Source organism: Zerene cesonia, chromosome 7, assembly GCF_012273895.1.
Source record: "Zerene cesonia ecotype Mississippi chromosome 7, Zerene_cesonia_1.1, whole genome shotgun sequence".
NCBI lineage: Eukaryota > Metazoa > Arthropoda > Insecta > Lepidoptera > Pieridae > Zerene > Zerene cesonia.
The window spans coordinates 6,738,764-6,756,431 of NC_052108.1; the positions used below are offsets into that span (position 1 = coordinate 6,738,764).

Below are 17,668 nucleotides of genomic sequence, written 5' to 3' on the forward strand. Positions count from 1 at the left end.
AATAAATGTTATTTGCAGTTAACAATTTTCTTTTTTCTTTATTACAATATTTATGGCAAGACTAGGTAGAATCTAAATATCGGCTGTTTCGCAATGATTTTATTTCCCGCCTTCAGTGAGTGATTTCGATTACATTTCAGAGTGAACAAAATTACCACTGATAATGTAATTATCGATTGCAGCTTCTGCAAACGTAATTGTGCGCTACATATAAGGAATTAAAACTGCATAGATTACATGAACAGCGAATTACAATAGAAGGAATTACTTTACAATTACAATACGAATTACTAATACAAAACAGACTGTGCCAATATACAACGTATGTTACAACGTACGATGACAATATATTGAACGTATGAGGAACTTTACAACAATTTAGAACAGATGTGAACGATGAACCAATAACCGCAGCCATTCACAGGGTATCTGCATTGTTTTAGAGTAAACATTAGTTGAATTGCACCGTGAGCAAGTCGGGTGAACGGTTTCATGGCCTTAGGGTAAAGCCGAACAGGGAAGCCCTGCGGTATTGATCGCTAGCGCCCCACGACGTGACCAGCGGCGACAGGAGGGCGCACTCGCTTTCTGACACCATTCAACATGTGTATGGAAGCCTGATTTTGACAACCGAGCGGAACACGCTCCAAAGGCGTATGAAAAAAATTAACTTATTCTTGAAGAAAATGCAAAGACACGTACCGCGCACTTGAAAAAAACGGTGTGATTAATTGTGATTTCTATACGACGATTTTGAGTTTCTAATCTACATTTATTATTTCACGGTCAAATTGTTTCCATATAACAGATAATGTTGGTGCAATATATCCTGTTTAAAGCATTCTAGTTATATCAAAAAAGTTGTTTATGATGTATCCAATTATAGAAAATGGTAGTCAGTAACAGTCAGACTTTCAACCGATTACTGTTTCTTATACCCGCATTACCGTGAGATGTTAATGATTTTGATATTCTCCCTGCTAAACGAATTGTTAAGAGAGCAGCGAATACGATTTGCATGCCAAATTGTACTTCGGCGTAATTTTATGACGTAAGTTAGAGTTCCAAGACAAAGGCGGTTTTATTACGGTGACTTGTATTGCGGTGACATACTAACAGATGTTTTATGGCCTGCATTGACGAAAGATTTGTTTTTATATTATTTCGTATTATTTACCTAGAAAAACTTAGTAAAATCGCTCCTAAATTATAGCATTAAATTGAACAATTAATATAAAAAATGGTCTTTAAATTTTAATGGCAATATGCAAATTTTTTACCGTATACTATCGAAATGTTAGAGCGATTTTATTAACCTTTTAAACTCCAATTTATTGTTAGTTTTCAAGCAATTCGTATAAGCTCATTCTAATTTCAACAGTGCTGCGGGAGTCCCTTCGTTCCCACAGCTTGCGTCATGATAACATTAACCTATTTACATACAACATAATATATATTAAATATTTATATTTATTGGTGAAATATTTTTAGTATACTCGTACGTACACCTAATACCGACGTGCAGCATTATAAACAATTTGTATGAATTTATTGCAGTTTCATTTCAAAGAGTTAAAGAGATAATAAATAAAAGGTGAAAGTTAGAAAGCAAAAGTAGTTTAACATCAGATAAAAAACTCTTCACTTGTCTCAAGATGTATTCTATCTCTTGACTGACTTTTAAGGCCTGTTAATTAGTTTAGATATTAATTCCAAATACTCATATGCGGTTGACTCTATTTCTATTATTTATTTTAATTTCACGTACAAAATAGTTTTTAAGCAGATTTTTTACGAACACTTTGAGTCTTTATAGCTGCTCGAATAAATGTATTATCACTACATAGTGTTTAAATCTTTAAAGCTAGGCAACGTATTTTGATGGGGTTTTTTAATAGATAGAGTGATTCAAGAGGAAGGTACATTTAATGTATAATAACATTTATTAAACTAGTCCGAATTTAACGCGTGCGAAGCCGCGGGCAAAAGCTTATTATTTTATTATTATTATATTATTTTAATGCAATCGTTATAATTACCGAAGGAACTATTCAAAAGAAACGTTCTCGAATTCTATTGATAGTAATTAAAGAGTTTGAATTAGATGTAACCGTTAAAAGTTATATTGAACTTTTCACTGTACCTTGCGTATGTTTTGATAAACAGTAATACTTTGCTGATGTTGTAAACATGCGCGCTCTAAGACATAAACATCCCACACACAAGGAAATGAGTTAACTAAATATCTTTTAATCAGCCAGTTAAGGAAATGTATTCACCAAATAAAATCTTATTTGAATACATATAGCGCAATATTTACATGTTTAATAAAATTGTTTTTATCCTTATTTGATAGATATTTCCTATAATTATTGCATGTTGTTATATTGTTTGTCTCATGTTGAGTTTAGGTTGTGTCTGGTTTGTATTGAAAATGTTAATACAGTTTCTTTATTTGACTTCATTTTTTAATCTAGTCACGATGTAGATATTCGAAATGTGATCTTTTTCGGCGATGTTGATCGCGAAATTACTATTTTCTTGGTGTCACATACTTCTGTGTTATGAAAGTTTCTGTGAATAACGAAGTGCTCTAGTTATCACCTCATCTTGTATTCTTTATTTGTATCTCTAAGACGTGATAACCAATATTTCGTTTTTTAACTTGCACGTGTTCTACTTCGATGATATGGATATTTTTTTAACTCTAATATCAATACATTTTGCAAATTTAAGTGCAAATTTCAAATATTGGCATTACATAAATCTAATGCATATTTCGTAGTAAGAATGGTCGTGAAGGCCAAACATAGTGCCGTAGTTAATAGTTTTATGACTTCTTCCTTTATCTCATGTAAAACCTTACAAATGTTGTAGGTACGTGGCAATAACAAGATTAGATTCTTGAACACGTGACCGACAGCAATCAGAAACCAGCTGCTTGTAAAGCTAACTGTTTATTAAGAAAACACTACGTGTACGTACAAAATTCTCTAATAATTGTGTCGTAATCCTACTCAACTCCCAATTCATTTATTTTTTTATTTTTACATATTTTTGTTTAGGATTTCCAAAACATATTTGAATTTGTATTTGGGACTAACACTCTCTTTTATAATTTTCAGTTTTAAAGCATCGTATTTCTTTAAATAAAATCTCACTGGTTTTTTTTTTAATTTCCACTTCCGATCCCACTGAGATACTATAACTCAAATCTTGCATGTTCTGCAATGGATTCAGAACATCGTAAAATCATACCAAAATATATATTGCATCCCAATAATTATCTCCCAACCTATTTAAAATCTCCGCAGAACCTTTGCTTGTTTAATCAATGTCCTCACGACGACGGACCCGGTCACTCCTTTCATGATTTTGACCAGAGTATCATGAAAGAAAAAGATAACAATTGACACGGTAACCCAATATTTTTGTTAAAGAAGTCATACGGTTTCTTAAATCGTCCTTTTTTATTGTACCCAAGATACCAAAGTCCGCACGGTTCAAACGGATATTGCGTAAACCGAGGGGATTATGTGGAAATGTCCGAGATATTTTTGTCTCGAGAGTTACGGTGCGGCGCAAGAAAAACGTATTTTGTTTTTACGCGGCTGCCATTTACAAACAAACAAGTCGACTTGGATTATGTAAGAAATGTCATGTTCCATTTGATAAGGTGTTCTGTTGTAACATGACATCGTTGGTTGGAACAATGATTTGCCTTCTCGCTAAGATTCATATACTTTGGAAGAACAGATGTGTTGACATATCATCGCAACAAAACAATCAGTTAATAATCAAATTGAAATCTGTTTCTAGCGCATTATAAATTTCTATCTTAAATATGTCCAGAAAAATACTGAGCTAATTACGTTTACGTCTTAAAACAACGAATTAAACGTAGATCTTTTTAACTAATCGGGTCTCCGTAAACGCATTAACAAGGTTCTCACAGCCGTGGTTTCCGGCGGGAAGCGTCTCGTAATACCTTCAGAATGCCATCCAAGCGTGTATTGAGTTTTAATAAGGCTTATTACACATTGGTATTAGATGAGATACTAAACATTTGTAACTATACGCTTCCTGCATGTGCAGTATCTGAATGTTTCCCTATTTAGTAACCAGCTTATAGATTGCATTTATTCGCTCTAATGATTTCACGGTCGTGCGTCACAATGTTCCTTTACAGTCAAGCAACGATGTGTATTTTATTGTAATTATAATATGTGGATTGAATATTGATCAATGTCAATTCATAACTTTTTTTTCTGTTAATATTACTAAATAACACATTAGATATCAATGTAATCCCATCCTATAGTATAATTTATAAGTACTTATGTGTTTTCTTTTGCTGTTATTGTTGTTTAACCATGTCAAGTACACTTGTCACTCAAAACCGAACACTACTACTATTACTATGGACAATAATTTTTTTTGTAAGATTATTCAGATATGTTTGATTTATACATATTCGCAAAGGAGTATATATTTAGATTAATTTATTTTGCAAAGTGATACGTTCTTAACAAACATTCACGGTACTTTTACTTACGCAAGAGACACCCATAACATTTGACAACAGCATACATTAATCATAAACGGATATGTTGCCATCCTTAAATAGGTTTCAGGATATCGATGCAAGATAGTAGAATAGGAAGTAGTAGGGTTAGCAATACGGGCATCCGGCTCTGCAATTCATCGAACGTTACAAGATTATAACATGGAATATTATGTTACCGCTTATGGAGTTATAATGGCGATATCTTCGATAAAGGAATCTCTGATGCTAAAGGTAAAATTTGACAACATATTTTATCAAATTATTTGGGAAAATAATTGAATATTTATCTCCTGTACATAACTGGGTGGGAGGTGAAGATAGAAGTTAGTATCACTTGCAGCATTGTTGTTGAGATCTCTAATTACACGACACATTTCACTCCAAAGCTCCCGTTGAGTTAGTACGTTAATCATAACAGCATTCAGTGCAGGCTATTGTCTTGGAGGCAGCTGCGCTTGACGGGCGTCCGACGTCCTCTAAATACAAATCATTGTCAAGTTCAACAAAACCAACGTGTGGAAACTAACTAACGACCAGCATACACTCAATGTTTTCATATTCACTAATTGGTGTTAATTAAATAAGGTGCACAATTTTTGTATGTTTTTTTATGTTATAATTACTAAGCTACCAAAATATTTCTTCAGCATGAGTATTTTCGTCCTGTTATGAATATAAATAGCCTGCCGGATTCATAAATTAGAAATTCATCACCTGTAAAAGCAAAGCTTTTAACAAAACAACGTCTAGGTTTGCATCATTCATAAAATGTTTTCTTTATTTCGCCAAGTAATGTATAAAGATGTCATTGTGACTGTACTCTGGCAATTTCCTTTATCACTTAACTAATCTACTTCTGGAAACCGTCACTGTAAGAGGCCACTCCACTGATGATATTGTCAACAGATTTGTCGATATCTTACTTAAGATTGTAGATAACAACATTGGCATTTTCACGTTTGTATTGTGGTTCAAGTTCAAGATTCCGCCCACGGGTTATCGACCGCTTTTGGATCATGCGCGAGGGGCATCGAAGTTCACTCCATTCGCCGAAATTTCAATTGCAAAACGGTTTAAATTGGGCAATTTAGATCCATGTTGAAACACAGAAGGCCCTTTGTAAATTTGTATTCGTAAAATGTTTTAAAGATGTTCGGTTTCGCTATTGATTATTTTCTTATCAACGGTTTGTTTGGACAGACCCCAGCTAAGCCCTTTTATTACTTACACCCTCGTACAAATAGCTGTTGGAGGATTTTGTTTATTTAACTTTACTAGTTCAATACTTTTATTCGATTATTTAACAAAGTGGAATTAAACTGTCTTTATTATTTTGATAGACTTACTAATTTCCTTTGAAGGTGTATACATTAAGTTGATGAATTCGGTACGTATGCAGGATTATATACGTCTGCTTGAGCAACGTAGCGATGGTGATGTTATTGATTGGCGTCAACAAGTGGTAGGGGCGTCTCGTCCCCCGCTTCCGAGACCACCTTAACTTTCTTCGAGGATCTTACAAGAACTTTTAATTTGGAAGTCCTTATTGCATTGACTAAGGAGAACAGTTGTGTACACACAATTAAACCTTATGGTTGTATAAATAATCTTCGTATTTATGACAGAAGATTACTTTTGATATCATTTAATTTATGCAGGGCCTTTGTGACTTGATTTCTCTCTATAGAGACAAAGGGTCGCTGATGTATTCGGTATTATATATTTCAGATAACTATATTTTTCAAATAAATAACCTTTGTTTAAGATTTATAATTGTGATCAAAATGTAGACTGTGATTAAACACAGTCACATCTCTACTGATCCAAGAATAATTATTTATTAACAAAAAAAAAAAACAGGGATTAAATTACTAAACTATTTTAGGCATAATGATTATAGTGGTTCAGATCAGATCAGACAATTATCGCTTTATCTTTTACGAGGGTACAAGAAACTAGGTCAAATATTTGCTGAACATTACAGACTTATCTTTATCCTGAAAATCTCGGCGTCTAAATAAAAGTTATCCGCGTTTTCCTTACGGTCACATAGCAAGTTCTTAATTAGTCCTTTTGTTGCGATGATTGTTCCTAGTTTCAGACTCGTTTCGTTTCTTGGCAATTGTAATTGAAGACACTTCATTTTTAACGTAAATTTACGAAATATAACTAAAAATCTTTAATTAATAACAGAGTTTAAATAAATATTTTTAGTACACTAAGTAATATAAATTTATTACTTTCATTTTTTGTTGCTACCTTATGTAATTGTATCTAAAAATATAGAAATGTAAATGTTATCTTATTTCAATGAAATTATAAAACTGGATTCCGAAAATTAGTACATAAATTGATCTGTTAGTCAGAATACTCGTACAATGAACGCAACGCTACGCTTATGTTTTACCAATAATGCAGGCTCAAGTTTTCGAGAAACTCGTGTCGAACAAAGACGAAAGTTATGTCAATACAGCCACGTGTCGAGTATAATAACGTCCGGTAATTTATACAAAACAGTATTATATTATTTGACTTCTTGATTATAAAGAAAACTATGGAAATGCCAATCGTAATCCGGCTAGGACGTACACTAAATGTTTCATGCTCGAGTAGCCTCGTTGTTAGTAAAGGATTGATCTTAAATACATATTCTCTATCTCTATCCTTCAAGTTTAATGTTGAGTAACGCCTAAAAATTATATGCAGTCGAATATATTTCCAACCGACCTTTAAAAAGGAGGAGGATATCAATTCGAATGTATTTTGTTTGGCTTTGTTACCATAACTTTTGACGGGGTGAAAGCTAGTAGTAGCAGTAATAGCTAGTTGATCCCGTGTGATCTGAATATTTAATGTGGTCTAGTTATGACGATTTGTAGGCGGTTTATGTTTTTCGTTAACAATATAGCTATTAAATTGTATTGTTTACATATTGTCTTTTTGGCTCATTGTGATGATATAACGAACCTTTGACAAAGTTTTTGGAAAGCTCTCACTAAGATTTGATTATTTGAATGGAACGTATTGAAACGAGTCGGAGTGAATAAGCTATTAGGTTTGTTTTTTTAAGTCCACTATTTAATGCGAAGAAAAATCACATGTACGTACCAATGTATTGTTGCAAAATGTTTCTATTAAATGTAAGGTTATAAAGAAAGTTTTCCAAGTCGCTAACGATATGAATGATATTATAGTCTGCTACCATTTATGAACTAACCGCTACGATTACTTTATCAATAATCATTCCACGTGTCATTGAAGTACAATAGCGTCCGGTATTTTATACGATGTGTCGATGCACGCAGACATGAATCCCAGACAAGGATTATGGCGTTTTAAATTTACGTGATTTATCAGCCTTTCATCGGTGGGGTGACTTAATTGAAATTCTTTTGCCAGCTCGTTTTGTTGTGAATATAGGCACAATGGATATAGTTCACTGTTGCGTAATTAATTGAAGAGTTAAAGAATCAAAGGATCAGAATAATGTTTTATTTAATCGTTGTATGGGACGTTTCAAGTAACTAATTTAATTAGTGTACGTGTATTGTAAGTTTCTATCACGATATATACCAATTTTCTTTATAGAGATTGCAAAATAGCTGTGTTATATGTAAGTAGTTGTGGCAACATCTCAGTAAACTAGATACTAAAGATAGCGATTACACTTTTAGATAACAAATTAAATGTAAGTTAACAAGTAATAAAGACCAGTGAAATTGATACGACAAAATGTATTATTCAACGATGATAAATGACGTAGCTTATTCATAAGATTAATACACGTACAAGTTATAACGAATAAAAGCCAAAATTCGTTTATTAAAAACTGTTATGCAAGTTTCTTATATTTTTATGCTATGCGAATTGCCTTGAATTTTTTAAATTGTTGAATAGCAAGAAATATCGGCCGTAATAAAATAAAATGTGTATATTATGAAAATAAGATTCTGATCAGTTCAACTGAACACAAAGGGTCAAGGTTTATCGTAGTTAGGTAGGAACTCTTCAATTGAAATAAAAATCGAATTTTATTTCATTCAAAACCGCGAAAGTTTCAATGGTAAAATGCTTGCTTTATCGTTAATTGTAGTTTCCGAACTATTATTGCACTCGAAATACTTTAACTCGCACCAGGCTATTTTAGTTTATTTTGCTTGTTTCATTTTAAATAACAAATAAAGCTTTTCTGTTAAATCTCACATACATTTACATTTCATCCCTTTATATTAATCGCGCTTGACATTTAAAAAAAAAACGAGAATAAAATGGTACTTTAATATTTATATTTTTTTTTTTTTTTTGACAAAGAAAACAAATTGGATGACTAGAAAGTTAGATGAACAATGATTACTATTAAATCCTCAGTAAGAAAGAAACTTAAATGATAGACGAGTCCACATCAAATATAGGAGAGCTTACAAAACTTATCTCATTTATCAGATGAGTCTCGGAATGTATCCTACAGATACGTACCTTAAATATTGACTGAAACGGAAAGTTGATAAAGTTACATAAATCACTGTCGATCGAGCCGTTTCCGATCACGTATCGGCATTACTGTTATCTGCCAGTGTCGTGGGAACCAGTTGTTGATACAACGATAAGCGGGACAAATTGATAAGAATGATTAACGCAATTAGGATTAACGATTTGGGCACTATTGTCAAATACTGGTTGTACGTTCTGAACTACTTCTTCAGTAGCTTTATATTTCAGGATCCTACCGAAAAGTCCCACCAAAAAATTTAACTCGAGAGATATCTAATAAAAAATCCACTTATTTTTCCAGTTATTTAGTTATTACTTATTAACAATAGAGAATTAAAAATTTACGTATTTCCGAATACATATTAATAATCGATTATTCTCGTATTTATTATTGTAATGGAAATAAATTGGTAAACTACGCTTATGTGTACATTTAATATGTGTGCTATTGAATTTTTGTTTGTTTATAGGAAAACAGGAAAGTAATATGGAACGAAATATATGATGTTTTAATAAACCTTGAAGTAAACACGTGCAAAATACTGATAACGTTAGCCGTGCTCAATATTTGCCATTTAGGTACATATAGAATGACTTTTCAATTTTGTCATATACCGTTGTTCATATTTTTAAAAAGTAGCTTGCAATGAGGTTTTTTTAAATTTTAGTTTCATGATTTTCTCCCCTTTTGAAACTACGGTTGTATCACGTCCATCCAATTTCCAATCGGGAATCAATATTCTTAAGATAATAAAACTCGGAAAATACATTCACTATAAGATTTTCAAGAATTTACTAGAAGGAAAAAAGATTGGCCTGAACTCTCATAGGAGGCCTATGTCCCAGCAGCGGGAACATTAATGGGTGGATGATGATGATGTTGCTAAATAATGCTTGTCTATTTGTTTCAGAAGCAGCTTGGCGCGGCGTAGCGGGCGGGCCGCGCCATGGGTAACAAGTGCTGCAGCCGCCGTCACGACCCCGACAGACCTCTGGGTAAGTGCTGTGGCTCCGGTTGATACATCTATTTATAAATATTTCTATACGGACAGTTTACCAAATTTGTCAGTTACGACACAGATTTGTACATAACACTAAACATTTAGCTAAATACCTACCAAACACGAGTAGGTACTTAATTATAATTTATTTTTCTACTTACTTATTTTTGCGGAGAGACCGGATGCCCTCGATGGCAAAGGTTTTAAGGGAGTTCCCATTTGTTTACTTTGTAAGAGCAAGCAATAATCCTCTTTGCGGTTCTCGTTGAAATTATTCTAATGCTACCAATGTTGTGGGTAAAGACCCTCAGGTAAACATTCAGTAATCCGAATAGCTTATTTGCGTCTGGAATTTTCTTTTATGTCGTGAGCTGGTTCGTAGGTACAATATAATAAGATCACAATCTTAAAAGTACGCTTTTCATTATAATGTTTCAACCTGTGTCAGTTATCTATAAACAGTTGAACAATTGAAATGTCTTTTACACAACGCCTCGACGCCTTTGATTTTTCTTCGCAATTCGAAGACAGCTCAGAATTGAAACCCGTGTTTAACGTGTCTAGAGCAGTGTTTGTGTTATATTATTTTCAATAATGTAGTCTGGAACGATGTAATATACTAAAATAGTCGGACTGACATCGCAACTTTAATTACACTGCTACGAAATACTCTTGGAAATCCCGGTATTTCATCAATATTGCGTAAACAATAATATTTATAATTTACGTCAGTGAAGAATATTCAATCATACGAGTTAAACACCGCGAATCAACGTCTCAACGGAAACCGTTTCCACTCGAGAACAATGCCAAAGATATTTTCGCACGATATTTTAGCCTGCCCACTTAACTCGTTTTGCGTATGTTTGCTTATTAATTCTTTCGTGTTACCACGCTTTGAGGTCATCTATGATGCAGCCAAGTAAAATAACTAACCGATTTATGTTTTTTTACTAGTTTTCATTAACACAGGACATTAGAATTTAAACTTAAAAGAAAAAAACGCCTTTCCACGCGGTAAACGAATCACGTATCCATAATTTCGTAGCTAAATAGTCTTAACCTGGTTTTTGATTAAAAGAAAATATTTGCATTTAAAATATCTCTCGTATCTCTTAATAATACAAAAATAGCGTTGACCTCGAAAAAATGGCCTCCAGTTATTTGATTCTTCTATAACGAGCGCTATGTCAAAGCTCAAAGTGCTTCACTTAAAAGTGACTGCTTGGCGGGGCAAAAATATGCTTAGGGAAATATTATTTTATGTCGGCAGCCTACATCAATCTTTGTTTATCATTAACATTTGCGATAATAAAGTTGAACGAAGGCCAAAGACCTATAAAAGCCCAGTCAAGTGTAAGTAGCCTCTGTAGTATCAATACTCTCATCTCACGAACTATCTTCTGAATATTGCAGCGTTCCAGTTTCTTGTCGCCATTTCTGGTTCATTGCTATCTTTGTTAGCGATGAATGGCGACGATGGGGTCCCTGTTTAGCAATCACTTAAAGAGGCATATCTGATTAAAGTTCTACGCCAATGATTGAAGAATCATTATGAATAATTTCATTCTATGATAGTAATTAGTAATAGTAAATATTGAAATAAGCCAAGTAAAACTATAACGGTACATTTTCATAGTAAAGAAATAAAATATGATGATGTCATTATATTATCGAAATGACGCACTTTTTATTTACTGATCCATTGATGTTATTATTAACATACGTTTATGTAACACGTTTATTTATTTATTTGTTTTTATCGTTCATTTCACATTGTTAACACGGAAATCATTTTAAAATCGTATCGCTAAATATTTTCTAAAATGTACCTTAACGATAACCCAAAAACAAGCAAATAGATAATACTCTTTATCACTAGAATTACGTAAATCACTATGAAGTACTTGTATTGTGTATTATGATTAGAAACTTGAGTGCAAGTCAAGATTTAATGACCCGATTATATCCTGGCATATCTAATAAACTTGATTGCAGAAGGATTTTAGACTAATTCACAAATAATGAACCAGTTATTTCCATAATTTTAATTACCATTATGTTATCGGAATCCCAATAGGAGATCAATTTATGTATTATCTGTTTATATATTAATTAATTAATTGATAGGCGATTGACTAATTAATTTTTTGCAAGACAACATCCTTCATCAGTTTTTAATAATATCTTAATATACTGCCTCATTTAATTCGTTGATTTAAAAATACTTACAGATTCTTGTTACATTACAGTTTATCCAGCGTACAAGAAGAACGAGGCAGGATTCACAGCATGTCCATCGTTGGAAACGAGATACACCGGCGAACCAAACAACCGCGCTGTCTCGCGGAGGCCGGCAGACATCGTGCGCACGCGCAATCCTGGAGCATGTAAGTATCGTAAAAGGTTCGGAAATAGCAAAGTGATAAGCGCTTTTTATTGTGTGTCTACTCGCTTTTATTATTCTAGTTAGCGTTGAAAATATTATGACAAAGATATCGAATCAAGTGGATGCTCGTGATTTATAACTTGAACGCCCTCATGGGTATCCCTTACCATGTCCCTAAAAAAAAAGGAAATTTTCGGGGAAAATTGCATCTTGTACTAAAGTATGAATTTTCCCTAAAACCTCTTAAGTCTAAATCTAATGCTGATACAAAATTCTAACTATAAGTACGTGATAAAAGATACTTGATTCTAAAATTGGGACAACTATCCCGGCCACATAATTGCACAGTTACATAAACCAGTCTCGACCAATGCGAACTGCATTCGCAAAATTAAAGATGACCTAAATTATGGTAAAATCTTAAGATTCATGAATATGCACGTATCGTTGAAGCGAAACGAAATGGCTTTAGAAATAGATTTATTTTGTTTGTTGGCTTCTGAAAATAGTCTCGATTTTCATTTATATTCTAAAAATTTTGATAAATTTTATGCAATGTATTGTATGTATTGAACAATTGGACAATTGGCATGACGCTTAAAGTCTTGAGTCGGGATGGAAAAGCCATACATAAAATAAATCTGTAGAAGTTTAAATTCTATGCATTCAAAATATCATGTAATAAGTAGGTAGCAGAGTTACTAGGTCGATACCGAATCCAACAATTGTTCACGCATTACGCAAAAAAAAATCTCACAACGTTCGGGTCTTGTGCGGCCATATTACTAATTAGCATTAAAGCAAATATGCGTTAGTTTGTTTCTCTTTCTTTTCTATCGCAATGGTCCGATTTTATTATATCTATATTGGGTCTGGTGAAAGTGAGGGAGTAGAGAGTGATATATGTTACTATTCACTGCGTTAAAACATCTCATTTCGATCGCGGAATTTCGACCGCGCGGACAAAGTCGCGGTCGGAAAAATAGTCTAAAATACTCGTTTAATTTTCACGTCATATTAGCTACACAGAGATAAGATATTTTAAGTAACTTTTCAATTTTCACTCCTGTAACCGCAAACCAATAAATATTATTTTAAAATAATTTTTCTTAAACAAAGACCAGCCACGCATCATTTGTGTAACTTTATGAGATTATCTAGTAACTTCGGTGTCAATTAACACACAATAGTAAGAAGCACACAGGATGCGATTACCTTTAAGCCTATAACTCACAAAGATGCAAACGTGTCAATGTCGTTTGATAAATAGTAGTAGTATTTTGAGAGTTGACATACTTCACCAAGAAGAACAGATAAATAGTGAGCTATTTTAACTAAGATGCAAAAAAATATGAGAATTCATAAAATCCAGGTATATCGAACGGCGGGCGTCGCGTGGTGAAGGCGCTGTGCGCGTACACCGCGCGCGCCGAGTCCGACATCTCGTTCCGGAAGGGCGATCGCATGGAGGTGCTGAGCGACGCCGAGCCGGACTGGTGGCGCGTGCTGCACCTCACCACGCGCCGCGAGGGGCTCGTGCCCGCCAACTTCGTGGCCGAGGAGAGTTCCGTGGAGTGTGAAGAGTGAGTATTGCTTGACGGTTGACGCAATAGTCAATATAATTGAAAAAAAAAAAACTAAATAATAAAGCTTAAAATAGAATCAACTAAATTGTCTCACTTTCTCTAATACAGACTAATTATTCAACCTGGTGATGAAGAATAAGATGAAGTCACTTTTTGTTAGATTTAGAATTTACCATTGTATCAAAATACACGAATACACGAAAATTATAAAAATATGCAAAGCCCAATCCTACTGAAATAGATAAGGATTTCGCACGCTCATGCATTTCAAATTTCTTTTTTCGCTCTACAATATGCAATGTCCAAGACATATGATTCCAAAGCATTAATCTCTCCTTACAGCTGGTTCTTTCCCCACGTATCCCGGAAAGAAGCGGACAAACTACTCCTGGCTGAGAGCAATCCCCGCGGCACATTTCTAGTTCGTCCAGCGGAACACAACCCGCACGGGTTCAGCCTCAGTGTCAAAGACTGGGAGGAGGGCAGAGGCTACCATGTGAAACATTATAAGATAAAACCCCTGGACAATGGAGGATTTTATATAGCCACAAACCAGACATTCCCGAGTTTACCAGCGCTGGTCATGTCATATACAAGTGAGTGTTTGCTTAGAAGCTTTTTAATGGTATCTTTTTAATGATTGCAAAGTCATTATTATACTAATCATTGTACAGTTACATCTAAGCCAATTATTATATATCTACTTTGGGTCTATAAATTTATTATTAGTCCTTTGACGACCTTATCCTTACGTTATTTTCAACGAGATACGAGATAAAATCAGAAAATTTCTACATCCCATACCCATTGATGGACAGTAAATCAAAGCAGCTAATAAAAATAACGATACTCACATTGCAGGGAACGCATTAGGCCTGTGCCACGTGCTGGCGCGGCCCTGCCCCAAGCCGGAGCCGCAGATGTGGGACCTCGGACCAGAACTGCGCGACAAGTGGGAGATACCGCGTGCGCAGATACAGCTCATCAAGAAGCTGGGCCAGGGGAACTTCGGCGAGGTGTACTACGGCAAGTGGTGCAACAGCATCGAGGTGAGTGGGGGGGGAGGGGGGGAAACCGCTCTCGCAGATACAGCTCATCTAGTGATGGCTGTGTACCGTGGTTAGTACTAGACTACATGAGAGGGGAAAGTATGGGTCAGGACAGGAAGAAAGTGGTTATTTTATGAATATATTGAACTACTTGAATAAATTGAACTACCACGTAGTTGGAAAATTATAACAGAAATGTTACATGACTTCGCTTAGTTAACTAAGCTTGCTTAAATTCAACCTGAAATTATGATTGAGTTACAGAAATTTGAAATGAAATCATTCTTCCAAATAACTGTTTTGTAGTCTTTACAAATTAAAATCTATAAATATTTTCAGGTTGCCGTAAAAACTCTTCGAGAAGGAACAATGTCCAAGCAAGCATTTCTACAAGAAGCTGCCATTATGAAAAAATTCCGTCACAAAAGATTAGTAGCGCTATACGCGGTGTGCTCCCAACAAGAGCCCGTTTACATTGTCCAAGAATATATGTGCAAAGGCTCGTTACTCGAGTTTCTTAGAAACGGAGAAGGAAAGTCCCTCCATTTCGAAGACTTAGTCTACATCGCCGCTCAAGTTGCCTCCGGAATGGAATATTTAGAATCAAAACTGCTAATACACAGGGATTTAGCGGCCAGAAACGTCTTAATAGGTGAAAATAATGTTGCCAAAATATGTGACTTCGGTTTAGCTAGAGTTATAGAAGATAATGAATATTGCCCCAAACAAGGATCTCGCTTCCCAGTCAAGTGGACGGCCCCTGAAGCTATCATATACGGACGGTTCTCTATCAAAAGCGACGTTTGGTCGTATGGTATACTGCTAATGGAGCTATTCACATATGGCCAAATACCCTACCCAGGTCTTCACGGAAAAGAAGTTATAGAGCAGGTCGAGAGGGGTTACAGAATGCCAAAACCGGTCGGCCATTACTTACCCGATGACATATACAGGTTGATGCTGCAATGTTGGGACGCGATACCAGAAAAACGACCGACGTTCGAATTTCTGAACCATTACTTCGAATCCTTCACAGTGACCAGTGAGATACCGTACAGAGAAGTTCAAGATTAGTGCTGTGATAAACTTGGATAGTGAACCTCCTTAGTGCGTTGGGAATAGTGATGTGCTTTCGTGTTATACAAGACATTGTAGGAACGGACTGTGTGAGATTGTGTAGGGTCCTTAGCGAATAAATGGAATTATAACGCATTTGTAATTTTATACGAACGTTTAACACATGCTTATAATTCCCATTTTTAGTATTTTTATACTTGAGCGTGAACAATACAGGAACGTGTGAGCTTCATTATTGGTCGGCTTTTTTATTCGTAATTGGCTAACACACGCACGGATCATGTCCATGAGAGTAATTCTAAATAATTATAGTTGTGCAAACTATTTTCTTATTTATCAATTGTAGCTTAAGCACGTAGGGTTATTTTGCATTGATCATAAGCAATAAGACAAACGAACTTTCTAGATATTTTCATATTCTAAAGTTGTGTGATATTTTTTATCACATATTGTAAATGATCTGATTTTACGCTTAGACGCGTTTACCTTCATTTTATTCGCAGATGTTATATTGTTATTTATGTGGGACTGAAACTTGGAAGTGCAAGATTATCTTTACATACTTATTACTTGGTTTAAAAGATGAATTATTTTACTTTTATTATTTGCATCATAAATATTTTAATTCTATTTCTTTTCCATAGATGATATTTTTACATTTGCACATAACAAAATCCTGTATTTATATTGCGTACAAACATTACCTGTCCAAAAATAGTAAATCCTGTTAATATTGTTGATTTGTGAACTGTAGAGTATAATTTGCGACATTTTGTAACGTTTTCATAGATCATTTGATTGTACCAATAATGAATGTTATGGGCTCCTTTGCGAATACCTTCAAATATAAGAAAACAATGTCTAAATGAAACTGGTCCAAATATTAAATACTGAATTTAAATGTGCAAAGGGGCCAATGTTTCATGTGAACATAGCTTTAGGACCATATACCAAAGAATTATTGTACATTAAGTGCAAATGGTTGAAGGAGGCGTATTTAATTTTTAGCATAATTAGACTTTGTGACCTGTGTAACTTTAATTATTTGACCAATAACCTTCACAACATGTATATGGCAAAATTGTATTATAAATTTAATGAAAAAAAAATTGTTAAAATTCCGACTGATCACAAATATACAATTACTTTTGCGTTTCAAAAGTATTGAGGATGCTTTAATCACTTATCGTTCTTGTTCTAGAATTTATGAGATCAATTGAGAAATAGTGTCTTAACATTCCAAATAATCGAAACACTTTAAATTTGGACACTTTTGTATGAAAACGATTACATTTATAAGATTTTGTACATACAATGAAATAAATGTCATTGATATATAAAATGTATTTTTATTTACACTACAATAAAATTTCCTAAAGAAAATAATACAAACAAGTACAAAACAATAATTCATTCATTTCGTTTCAGTTACTGAAGTAAAAACATAAAATGTCTATTCATAAAATTGAACATACAAATTATTGGGTTACAAAAGAATAACATAAATG

At 34.1% G+C, this 17,668-nt stretch overlaps 1 protein-coding gene across 4 annotated transcripts in view; it reads left to right on the plus strand.

Annotated features, from left to right (window-relative positions):
* Positions 1-17,281, plus strand: part of LOC119840742 (tyrosine-protein kinase Src64B) — a 50,307-nt gene extending 33,026 nt beyond the window's left edge. For all 4 annotated transcript variants that reach the window (XM_038367465.1, XM_038367466.1, XM_038367467.1 and 1 more), the window contains 6 exons: positions 9,970-10,054; positions 12,312-12,449; positions 13,821-14,031; positions 14,377-14,630; positions 14,896-15,083; positions 15,423-17,281. In XM_038367465.1, coding sequence (XP_038223393.1) covers positions 10,006-10,054; positions 12,312-12,449; positions 13,821-14,031; positions 14,377-14,630; positions 14,896-15,083; positions 15,423-16,157 — 1,575 coding nt within the window. In that variant the 5' untranslated portion in view covers positions 9,970-10,005 and the 3' untranslated portion in view covers positions 16,158-17,281. The remainder of the gene's footprint in view (positions 1-9,969; positions 10,055-12,311; positions 12,450-13,820; positions 14,032-14,376; positions 14,631-14,895; positions 15,084-15,422) is intronic.
* Positions 17,282-17,668: the final 387 nt, after the last annotated feature.